Below are 12,773 nucleotides of genomic sequence, written 5' to 3' on the forward strand. Positions count from 1 at the left end.
ATTACCACCTACCGCCCTCCCTCAGTTGATGAATCAGTACATGTGGAACAGCACTTGGAAGAAGCACTGAGGGTGGCAAGGATGCAGAATGTACTCTGGGTGGGGGACTTCAATGTCCATCACCAAGAGTGGCTCAGTAGCACCATTACTGACCGAGCCCTAAAGGATATAGCTGCTAGACTGGGTCTGCAGCATGTGGTGAGGGAACCAACAAGAGGAAAAACATACCTGACCTCGTCCTCATCAATCTGCCTGTCGCAGATGCATCTGTCCATGACAGTATTGGTAGGAGTGACCACCATACAGTCCTTGTGTTGTGTGGTACTACTACTGTGCTAAATGGGATAGTTTTCAAATAGATCTAGCAATGCAAAACTAGGCATCCATGAGGCGCAGTGGGCCATCAGCAGCAGCAGAATTGTACTCCATCACAATCTGTAACCTCATGGCCCGGCATATACCCCACTCTACCATTACCATCAAATTGGGGGATCAACCCTGGTACAATGAAGAGTGCAGGAGGACATGCCAGGAGCAGCACCAGGCATACCTCAAAATGAGGTGTCAACCTGGTGAAGCTACAATCCAGGACTACTTTTGCGCCAAACAGCGTAAGCAGCATGCGATGGACAGAGCTAAGTGATCCCACAAAGTATCAGATCTAAGCTCTGCAGTCCTGCCACATCCAGTCGTGAATGGTGGTGGACAATTAAACAACTAACTGGAGGAGGTGGCTCCACAAATATTCCCATCCTCAATGATGGGGGAGCACAGCACATCAGTGCAAAAGATAAGACTGAAGCATTTGCAACAATCTTCAGCCAGAAGTGCCAAGTGGATGATCCATCTCAGCCTCCTCCTGAAGTCCCCAGCATCACAGTTGCCAATCTTCAGCTAATTCGATACACTCCACGTAATATCAAGAAACGATTGAAGGCACTGGATACTGCAAAGGCTATGGGCCCGGACAATATTCCGGCAATAGTACTGAAGACCTGTGCTCCAGAACTAACCGCACCCCTAGCCGAGCTGTTCCAGTACAGCTACAACATTGATTTCTATTTGCCCAGGTATGTCCTTGATACAAAAAGCAGGATAAATCCAATCTGCCCAATTACCACTCCATCAGTCTACTCTTGATCATCGGTAAAGTGATGGAAGGGGTTGTCGACAGTGCTATCAAGCAGCATTTGCTCAGTTTGGGTTCCGCCAGCTCCTGACCTCATTACGGCCTGGGTTCAAACATGGACAAAAGAGCTGAACTCAAGAGGTGAGGTGAGAGTGACTGCCCTTGACATCAAGGCATCATTTGAACGAGTATGGCATCAAGGAGCCCTAGCAAAACTGGAGTCAATGGGAATCGGGGAAATCTCTCCGCTGGTTGGAGTCATACCGAGCGCAAAGGAAGATGGTTGTGGTTGTTGGAGGTCAATCATCTCAGCTCTAGGACATCACTGCAGGAGTTCCTCAGGGTAGTGTCCTAGGCCTTCTCCCTCATGCGCTTAAATAGCTTCAGCTTAAATGCATCTATGCTGTTTGCCTGAACTACACCCTGTGGTAATTAGTTCTACATTCTAACTACTTTCTAGGTAAAGAAGTTTCTCCTAATTTCCTTATTGGATTTATCAGTGAATGTCTTATATTTATAGTCCCTAGTTCTGGTGTCTCCCACAAGCGAAACATCTTCTCTGCTTCTACCCCATCAAGACCCTTCATAATTTTGAAGACCTCTGTCAGCCTTCTCTTTTCTAGGCAGAAGAGTCTTGGCTGTTTTTCTTTGCCCGACATTTTGATAAAGAGCCAAACATGGTACGAATGAACGAGTAACGTTGTTCAAACACATTGAGAATTTGTCTGCTACCTTCACAACCCATCATTTCTAGACTGGTATGGCTTAAACCCGACAGCTTCTGTTTCATCTATTTTTGTTAACTCTGGCTGACATAATTCAGGGCACTGAGGCTAAATATGGTACTCCAACTCCAGCCTTGTTTGAGATCAGCAAACTCAGGGCAGATCAGGAATTGAACCTGAGACTAGCCTGGTCTGCAGGAGTCAGCCACTCACATTCTACTACATCTGAACTCACCTGAGCGTAAGATTTCTTTCCCTTAAGATCTCTGAGAGCAGCTTGTACGGCTTCAATATTATTCTGCGTGCTCTGGAGCTGATCACGCAAGTTAACCTGAAACACAGTCAAAAAGACAGATCCTTAACATGAGAAAAAAGACCACAGTCCATCTAGTTCGCCTTCTACCACATGGTACAACAACAGTGAAGTTGTTGACTAATCAGAGCAATCAATCTCTATCAATAAGTTTACAACAGACCCTGACATGAGGTGAGGGAAACTCCCAGTGGTGGAGAGCTTTGGGAACCATAGATCCAAAGTCATCTGTCCCTCCCAAACATGCTACACTCACCACATGTCTCAATTTACTCATATACTGTGTCCCAAAATGTCATTTAGAGTGCTTTGTCAGTGCACCTTAGGAAAGATATATTGGCTTTGAAGGGGTTGTAGTGCAGATTCACCAGAAGGATACCAGGGCTAAAAGGGTTAGATTAGGATAACAGATTGCATAGACTAGACTAGTATTCCCTTGTGTATAAGGAATAATCTAATTGAGGTATTTATGATAATAGAGAGTGGAACTATTTCCTTTGGTGGCACAGTCCTGAACAAGGATGCATAACCTTAAGAGCAAGGCCATTCAGGGGTGAAAGCACTTCTTCACACAAAGGATGATGGAACTCTCTCCTACAAAGAGCTGCTGAAGCTGGGGGTCAGTTGAAAATTTCAAGACAGAGATTGATAGATTTTTGTTAGGCAATGATGTTAATGGTTGTGAAACCAAAGCAGGTCGATGGAGTTAAGGTACGGGCTCGGCATGATTTAATTGAATAGCGGAACAGGTTGGAGGGGCCAAATGGCCTTCTCCTGTTCCTGTTTATGTTCCTATGAAAGAAATTTATCCAATTTGTTTTGAATGATGCAGTGGTTAGCACCGCAGCCTCACAGCTCCAGCGACCCGGGTTCAATTCTGGGTACTGCCTGTGCGGAGTTTGCAAGTTCTCCCTATGACTGCGTGGGTTTTCGCCGGGTGCTCCGGTTTTCTCCCACAGCCAAAGACTTGCAGGTTGATAGGTAAATTGGCCATTATAAATTGCCCCTAGTATAGGTAGGTGGTAGGGGAATTGTGGGGATGTGGTAGGAATGGGTGGTTAATGTAGGATTAGTATAAATGGGTGGTTGATGGTCGGCACAGACTCGGTGGGCCGAAGGGCCGGTTTCAGTGCTGTATCTCTAAAATAAAAACAGTATCTGCTTCCACCATCACTTCAGGGAGCCTGTTCCATAGATTCACTCATTGAAATAATGGCCCTGATATTCGTGGGGAGGATGCAGGGGAGGCCAAAAATGGCTGTAAAGCCTGGCAAGGCCAGCAATAGAGGCCATGGCGAATTTAGTGTTATTATTTTTAGATCCGTTTCCTGCCCAACAGCCAACTAAATGAACAGGCTGGCAAGAAAACCAGCACCAGTATTCTGCAGCCTGGGACCCTTGGGGATTACCCCGGTTATAACTTGGAGAGGGAGATCAGACAGTGGGGCCGGAGGTTGGTGATCGGGAGCAGGGAGGCTGAAGGCGTCCTCGAGTTACCTAGGGAGAGCACTCCTGCTTTTCCTAGCCCACATGGAGTGCTGGAAAAGGCACTCAGCTTATGAAGCCAGCAGCTCCTGGTTCCCTTTCACTGCCAAATTTCATCATCCCTGGAAAACCTGTACAGCAACAGTTGATTTCAAATCAGGCTCCCAATAGCTCTGGTGCCCAACTTAAGTATGTGTAGGTAAGCTTGGGTAGTTAGATTTTAGTCTAACTTGACCATTTTTATACTGTATGCACTGTAATGACAGCATAGGAAATAGGAGCAGGAGTGGGCCATTCAGCCTGGCGAGCCTGCTCCGCCATTCAATTAGATCATAGCTGATCATCTACCTCAACGCCACTTTCCCACACTATCCGCATATCCCTTGATGTCATTAGTATCCAGCTATGTATCGATTTCTGTCTTGAACTTGCTCAATGATTGAGCCTCCACAGCCTTCTGGGGGAGAGAATTCCAAAGGATCACCACCCTCTGAGTGAAGAAATTCCTCCTCATCTCAGTCTTAAATGACCCACCACTTATCCTGAGACTATGTCCCCTGGTTCTAGACTCACCAGTCAGGGGAAACATCCTATCCACATTCACCCTGTCACACCCCATAAGAACGTTGTAAGTTCCAATGAGGTCATCTCTCATTCTTCGAAATTCTAGAGAATACAGGCCCAGCTTTCTCAATCTCTCCTCATATGACAATCCTGCCATCCCAGGGATTAGCCTGGTGAACCTCCGTTGCACTCCCTCTATGGCAAGTGTATCCTTCCTTAGATGAGGAGACCAAAACTGTGTGCAATACTCCAGGTGCGGTCTTACTAAGGCCATATACAATAGCAGTACTCCTGTACTCAAAACCTTTTGCAATGAAGGCCAACATACCATTTGCCTTCCTAATTGCTTACTGCACCTGCTTGCTAGCTTTTAGTGATTCATGAACAAGGACACCCAGATCCCTTTGGACATCAACACATCCCAACCTCTCACCATTTAAGAAATACTCTGTCTTTCTGTTTTTTTCTACCAAAGTGGATAACTGCAGACTTATTCACATTATATTCCATCTGCCATGTTCTTGCCCATTCACTTCACCTGTCTAAGTCTGCTTGAAGCCTCCTTGCATCCTCCTCACAACTTACATTCCCACCTAGTTTTGTATCATCAGCAAATTTGGAAATACGACATTTGATCCCCACATCCAAATCATTTATATAGATTGTGAACAGCTGTGGCCTAAGCACTGATCCTTGCGGTACCCCACTATTAACAGCCTGCCATCTTGAGAATGACCCGTTTATTCCTACTCGCTGTTTTCGGTCTGTTAATCAATTCTCAATCCATACCACTATATTACCCCCAATCCCATGTACTCTAATTTTGTTTACTAACCTTCTGTGTGGGACCTTATCAAAAGCCTTCTGAAAATCCAAATACACCACATCCACTGGTTCTCCTTTATCTAGGTAACATTCTCAAAAAATTCCAACAGGTTTGTCAAACATGATTTCCTTTTCACAAATCCATGTTGACTCTGTCCAATCATATTATTATTTTCTAAGTGTCTAGTAATCACATCCTTTATAATAGATTCTAACATTTTCTGTACTACTGATGTCAAATTAACATGCATGCATGGGCTGTGGGCATCACTGGCAAGGCCAACCCTTGTTACCCATCCCTAATTGCCCTTGACAACTGAGTGGCTTGCTAGGCTGGTTTAGAGTCAACCACATTGCTGTGGGTCTGGAGTCACATGTCAGTACAGCAGATTTCCTTCCCCTAAAAAGGACATTAGTGAACCAGTTGGGTTTTTTACAACAATCGATGATAGATTCATGGCACCATTACTGAGACTAGCTTTCAAGTCCAGATTTTTATTAATTTATTGAATTCCACGAACTGCCATGGTGGGATTTGAACCTGTGCCCCTAGGGCATTTACCTGGATATCTGGCTTACTAGTTCAGTGATATTATCACCACGTCACTGTCTCCCCTACAGATCTGCAGTTCCCTGTTTTCTCTCTCCCTCCTTTCTTTAATAGTGGGGTTACATTTGCTACTTTCCAGTCTGCAGGAACTTTTCCAGAATCTATAGAATTTTGAAAGATAACCACCAATGCATCCACTATATAGCCACCTCCTTCAACACTCTGGGATATCGCTCAGCTGCTCCAGAGAATTTATCAACCTTCAATCTAGTTAACTTTTCGAGTACTACTTCTTTATTAATACAACTTTTTTTCAGTTCCTCATTTTCACAAGTTCCTTGGTTCCCTAGTATTTCTGGGAGATTTTCCGTGAAGGCAGACATGAAGTAATTGTTTAGTTTCTCTGCATTTCCCTATTCTCCATTATAAATTCTCCTGTCTCAAAGAACAAAAAGAACAAAGAACAGTACAGCACAGGAACAGGCCATTCGGCCCTCCAAGCCTGCGCCGATATTGATGTCTGCCTAAACTAACACCTTCTGCACTTCCGGGGCCCATATCCCTCTATTCCCTTCCTGTTCATATATTTGTCAAGATGTCTCTTAAACGTCGCTATCGTATTTGCTTCCACCTGTAATGAACCCACATTTGTGCTTGCTAATATTTTCCTTTTCACATGCCTAAAGAAGCTTTTACAGTCCGCCGTTATGTTTCTCACTAGCTTATATTCATATTCTCTTTTCCCTTTCTACGTCATCCTTTGTTGGATTCTAAGTTGCTCCCAATCCTCGGGCTTAATACTTTTTCTGGCAACCTTATAAACCACTTCCTTTGATCCAATGCAGTCTTTAACTTCTTTTGTTAGCCACAGTTGATTCATCTTTCTTCTTGTGTTTTTGTGTCTTAGAGAAATGTATATCTGCTGTAGACCATGTAATACTTCTTTAAATGTTAGCCATTGCTTGTCTACTGTCAAATCTTTTAGTGTATTTTCCCAATCCACCATAGCCAACTTGCCCCTCATACTTTCATAGTTTCCTTTATTCAGATTTAAGACCCTAGTTTCAGAATGAACTATATCGCTTTCAAACTTAATATAAAATTCTATCATATTATGGACACTATTTCCCAAAGGCTCCTTTACAGCAAAGTTATTAATTAGCCCTTTCTCATTACATAATACTAAATCTAAAATAGCCCAATCCCTGGTTGGCTCTTCAAGGTACTACTCCAGAAACCCATCTCCAGGGCATTCATCCTCCACAGCATTAGTGCTGATTAGATTTATCCAGTCTGTATGTAAATTGGAGGCACCCATTATTACCGTATCACCCATGTTACATGCACCTCTAATTTCCTGATTTATACTGTGCCCACTACAGTTTGATGGCCTATAAAGAACTCCCACCAATGTTTGCTGCCCCTTGCTGTTTCTTAGTTCCACCCAAACTGATTCTATATCTTGCTTTTGCGATCTAAGATCCTCTCTCAAAAATGTACTGATCTCATCCCTTACTAAGAGGGCTTCTCCACCTCCTTTTCGCCTATCCTTTCTAAATGACGAATATCCTTGAATATTCAGTTTCCAGTCCTTTTTATTTATTTAGAGATACAGCACTGAAACAGGCCCTTTGGCCCACCAAGTCTGTGCTGACCAACAACCACCCATTTATACTAACCCTGCAGTATCCCATATTCCCTACCACCTACCTATACTAGGGGCAATTTACCTATCAACCTGCAAGTCTTTGGCTGTGGGAGGAAACCGGAGCACCCGGCAAAAACCCACACAGTCACAGGGAGAACTTGCAAACTCCACACAGGCAGTACCCAGAATTGAACCCGGGTCCCTGGAGCTGTGAGGCTGCAGTGCTAACCACTGCACCACCCCTGGTCCACTTGTAACCACATCTCTGTAATGACAATTAAATCATACCCATTTACCTCTATTTGTGCCTTCAAATCATCTACCTTGTTACGAATGCTGTGTGCATTTAGATAGATTGCCCTTAATTTTGTCTTTGAACATTATTCTGCATTCTGATCCTATTTGGTGCTTGCCTTTACTTTGTCTGTCTTCTAATTTCACTTACTACTTTTCGACTTCCTGTTACTAGTTTTACTTCCCTCCATTCTACCCTTCCTGTCACACACAAATTATCAATTCCCTTATTGCTACCTTGTTCTCTTGCCTTCTCTCTCTCTCTCTAAATTATCACATCTTCCCTCACTTGATTCCTTCCCCCCCACTATTTAGTTTAAAGCCCTCTCTACCGCCCTAGTTAGACAACTTGCCAGAACACTGGTCCCAGTACAGTTCAGGTGAAGACAGTCTCAATGGTACAGATCTCACTTTCCTCAGTACGGATGCCAGTGCCCCATGAATCGAAACCCATTTCTCCCACACCAGTCTTTGAGCCATGCATTTAATTCTCATATTATTTACCCTACTCCAATTTTCTCATGGGTCAGGTAATAATCCAGAGATTATTACCGTTGAGGTTTTGCTTTTTAATTTAGGCCCGAGCTGCTCATACTCTCTATGAAGAACGTCTTTCCTAGTCCTGTCTATGCCATTGGCACCCACATGGACCACAACAACTGGATCCTCCCTCTCCTACTGCAGGTTCCTCTCCAGCTCAGAGCAGAGGTTCTGAACCCTGGCACCGGGCAGGCAACACAGCCTTCAGGACTCTCGCTCTTGGCTGCAAAGAACGGTATCTATTCCCCTGACTATAGTCTCTCCTACTGCCACTACATTCTTATTTACTCCCCCCACTTGAATGGCTTCCTTTACCACTGTACCATGGTCATTTTGCTCATCCAGCCTGCAATCCTTGCTCATCCAAACAGGTAGAAAGAACCTCAAACCTGTTGGACAATTGCAAGGGCTGAGGCTTCTCCACTTCTGCCTTCTCAATCCCCTTACCTGTCTCAATCACAGTCACACCCTCCTGTCCCTGACCATGGACCAAATCAGAAGCCCCTATCCTAAAGGATGTGGCTATCTTCGAGAATACAGTGTCCAGGTAACTTTCCCCCTCCCTGATGCATCACAGTGTCTGTAGCTTGGCCTCCAGCTCATTAACACTGCACCAAAGCTCCTCGAACCGCAAATACTTTCTGCAGATGTGTTTGCCGTGGATCACACTGACTTCCACCAGCTTCCACATACTGCGGCCACAACACATCACCTGCCCTGACATCTTTATAATGTATTAAATAATTTATTTTCCTTAATTAATTTTAATTAATAAACCCCACTACTACTAAGCCACACAACTAGTAAGCGTTACTGCTGCTGGTAAACCTTAATTACCTGAATGTCATAAGATTCTTATGGTTACTATTTCAATTAATATTATACTAACCCCAATTAAAATTCCTTAGTTTAGATCAGAGAAAAACAGAAAATGCTCACTAACCAATCACTTACCTTCTTTGCTGGAATGTCACACATCAATTTCTCGTTTCCCCCTCTGCACTGAATTCCCACATGAACCAAATTCCCATCTTCAAACCCTGACTACTTCTCACTCAGACTACGTCTCACTCCGGCAAAGTCTCCATTCCTGCGCCCCTCACTCCGTGTGGTTTGAAAACCAGACTGCTTTTATAGAGCCTCTGATGAGTCACTCACTAGCTGCGACAGTAATTAACACCTATTGAACCAACTTTTTCTTTTTCTTTGGCCTCCTTATCTCGAGAGACAATGGGTAAGCGCCTGGAGGTGGTCAGTGGTATGTGGAGCAGCGCCTGGAGTGGCTATAAAGGCCAATTCTAGAGTGACAGGCTCTTCGACTCGCCATGCTTTAGCCCCGCCTTTATGGCTGCCCGCCAGCTCTGGCGAACGCTGGCAATTGACTCCCACGAACCAACTACTTTCAACTAATTGACAGGTAACTGCCACTGCCAGGCAGCTGTCTGTTTAAGAAGGCAATTTAACTAACTTGAAGTTTGAGCGTTCAATGTCAAAGCCTGACTCTTAATCTAAATTGAACTTGAGAAAGCCTCACCAGAATTTACCACGTGAACCAAATTCCCACCTTCACACTCTGACTACGTTTCACTCCAGCAAAGTCTCCACTCTGTGCGCCCCTCACTATCAAGGTCAAGGAATCCATTTTAATCTTAACGTGCGAGCAAAGAATCCATTTTGTATTCTGCATTAACTTTTGTATCCTGTATTAACTAATAAGTAGTTACCCATCATGAAACAGATGATTGTAAAAATAATGAACCTTGATTGAGTTATAATTGATGAATCAATAATCATTTTAGAAAAACTGGGTTTTCGTTTAAAGTTTGTTAAATTTAATTACTGTCGGTTTCTGTGTCTGTATGAGAAAGCGCAGTTTCAGTTAACTGTTTTCAAACAATGGGACCTTTTGGATCCCTGATAAAGTCCATGAGGCGGTACATTGTGGCCGACAAATTTAATGAATAAAGAAGTTGTTTAAAATCAGATTAGGTGACAGTGTGAAACCACTCCATTGTACTCTACCGAGCACAGGTGGCCATTGGTGAAAAACATAATTCAATTTACCTAGCGAACATAGAACCAATTATTGTTTTACAAAAGCCTGACTCTGAGGTGGTGTGATGGACATCCAGCAGTTAAAAACAGGGGTCTTGGAAGGTTTTGTTGTGCAGCGAATAGAAGACCTGGAGGAAGCACAGATCATCAGCAAAGTTCTCCGCCCAACCAGGGATCAAAACCGAAAAGTTATATTCACAAGTTTCTTAAGTGTAGTTCTACTTTTAATTGTTAAGTATTGTTTTACTCTCAATAAACTTTCTGGACTTATTCATCAAGTATCCTGTTGGCTTAATTGGTTAAGTCTTGTCTGGAGAGATTGTCCACAACAGACTTTCATATGTTAATAAGCTCCGATACCTGCATGTGTGAGGCGTGTTGGAGGTTAAGTCTTTAACCCTTCCTGACCCATTGGGTGGGAAGGTTAATATCGAGGCCAGTTTCCGCTGATTAGTTTGGAATTTAACCCCCTTCAAACGCAGGCCATCTCCTCTGGTTACTGTTGTAATTATTGTTAATTGATATAGTTAAACCAAAACTTACCCTCAGCTCCTTTTCTCCCTCACTGATGCTGCCATAGCTGTGGTCCTTGTGCTTCCCGATTAGAGTGCAGAGAGTGCAGACACACACTTTATCATCCTTACAGTAAATCTTCAGCAGCTCCTGGTGCTCTGTGCATTTCCACCGGGACAGGTCTGAGGTTATTGAATCAATCGGGTGATGATTTCTGAACTCTGCGTTCTCTGTGTTTTCTCTTAAGCAGGTGGGACACTTGGAGGCTTCGCATTTCAGGCAGTTCTTCCCGGCTGGGAGCGGCTTCTCGGGGCAGTGATTACACTGAACAGCTTCCTGGGAGACATCCAGAACCAGGTTTTCTAGGTTTACACCGGGGCCTTCTCCACATTGTGGACAGGAGGAAACTCCAGTCTCAGACTTATGCCTGGATTGAACACAGGGTTGACAGAAGCTGTGGTCAAAGCTCAGTATCACAGGATTGCTGCAAGTCTGCAGGCAGAGGGGACACATTAGATCTTCCTCCAAAACTTGCTGAGGTAAAATAGAAGCCATATTTGAACTGGAATGGAATACAAAAAGTGCAGGTGTTTACAGGAAGTTTGCGTTCACACCTTGCTGGCGAAGAGCCATGAGGCTTCAAGGATTGTGTCACAAGGAAATACAAAGAGGCGGTGCACTTGAACTTTGAGAGAGGATTACTCAGAGGAGACCTTTACAGAAATATATAAAACAATGGGGCGGCACAGTGGCGCAGTGGTTAGCACCGCAGCCTCACAGCTCCAGCGACCTGGGTTCAATTCTGGGTACTGCCTGTGTGGAGTTTGCAAGTTCTCCCTGTGTCTGCGTGGGTTTCCTCCGGGTGTTCCGGTTTCCTTCCACATGCCAAAGACTTGCAGGTTGATAGGTAAATTGGCCATTATAAATTGCCCCTAGTATAGGTAGGTGGTAGGGATAGGTGGGGATGTGGTAGGAATATGGAATTAGTGTAGGATTAGTATAAATGGTTGGTTGATGATTGGCACAGACTCGGTGGACCGAAGGGCCTGTTTCAGTGCTGTATCTCTAAATTAAACTAAACGTAAGGAAAATCTTTCCTATGCAGTGATTGGTTAAGCTCTGGAATGCACTGCCTGAGAATGTGCCGGAGGCAGATTCAAACGAGCATTCAGAGGGAATTGGATTGTCATCTGAGAAGGAAGAATGTGCAGGGCTATGGGTAGAAGATGGGGGGAATTGGCACTAGGTAAATTGCTCCTTCAGAAAGCCAGTGCAGACACAATGGGTCAAATGGCTTTCTTCAACCTGTAACAATTCTGTGATTAATCCCATGGCACTATTCAAGGAAGAGCAGGGGGCTCATCCCCATGTCTTGGCCAATATTTATCACAGAATCAGAATCACAGAATAATACAGTGCAGAAGAGGCCCTTCGGCCCATCTAGTCTGCACCGATGCATTAAAGACACCTGACCTGTCTACCTAATCCCATTTGCTAGCACCTGATCCATAGCCTTGAATGTTATGACGTGCCAAGTGCTCATCCAGGTACTTTTTAAAGGATGTGAGGCAACCTGCCTCTACCACCTTCCCAGGCTGTGTATTCCAGACCATCACCACCCTCTGGGCAAAAAAGTTCTTCCTCAAATCTCCCTTAAACCTCCTGCCCCTCATCATAAACTTGTGTCCCCTCATAACTAACCCTTCAACTAAGGGGAACAGCTGCTCCCTATCCACCCCTCATAATCTTGTACACCTCGATCAGGTCACCCCTCAGTCTTCTCTGCTCCAGCGAAAACAACCCAAGCCTCTCCAGCCTCTCTTCATAGCTTAAATGTTCCATCCCAGGCAACATCCTGGTGAATCGCCTCTGCAACCCCTCCAGTGCAATCACATCCTTCCTATAATTATTATCTCTCAACCAACATCACAAAAAAAATTTATCTGGTCCTTAGCTCATTGCTATTAGTGGATGTTTGCAGTGCACAATAAAAACAAGAAATGCTGGAACCACTCAGCAGGTCTGGCAGCACCTGTGGAAAGAGATGCTGCCAGACCTGAAATGCTGGAACCACTTAGCTTGTTTTTATTTCAGATTTCCAGCATCCGCAGTATTTTGCTTTTATTTGCATT

General features: G+C 44.2%; 1 protein-coding gene across 1 annotated transcript in view; it reads right to left on the reverse strand.

Annotated features, from left to right (window-relative positions):
• The window catches only part of LOC137351477 (tripartite motif-containing protein 14-like), a 41,298-nt gene extending 30,102 nt beyond the window's left edge, over positions 1–11,196 (reverse strand). Inside the window, exons 1-2 of the mRNA XM_068015924.1 lie at positions 10,672–11,196; positions 2,090–2,185 (exon numbers count right to left, since the gene is read on the reverse strand). Coding sequence (XP_067872025.1) covers positions 2,090–2,185; positions 10,672–11,196 — 621 coding nt within the window. The remainder of the gene's footprint in view (positions 1–2,089; positions 2,186–10,671) is intronic.
• Between the last annotated feature and the right edge of the window lie 1,577 nt (positions 11,197–12,773).

The sequence above is a fragment of the Heterodontus francisci genome, chromosome 36 (assembly GCF_036365525.1).
Source record: "Heterodontus francisci isolate sHetFra1 chromosome 36, sHetFra1.hap1, whole genome shotgun sequence".
Lineage (NCBI taxonomy): Eukaryota > Metazoa > Chordata > Chondrichthyes > Heterodontiformes > Heterodontidae > Heterodontus > Heterodontus francisci.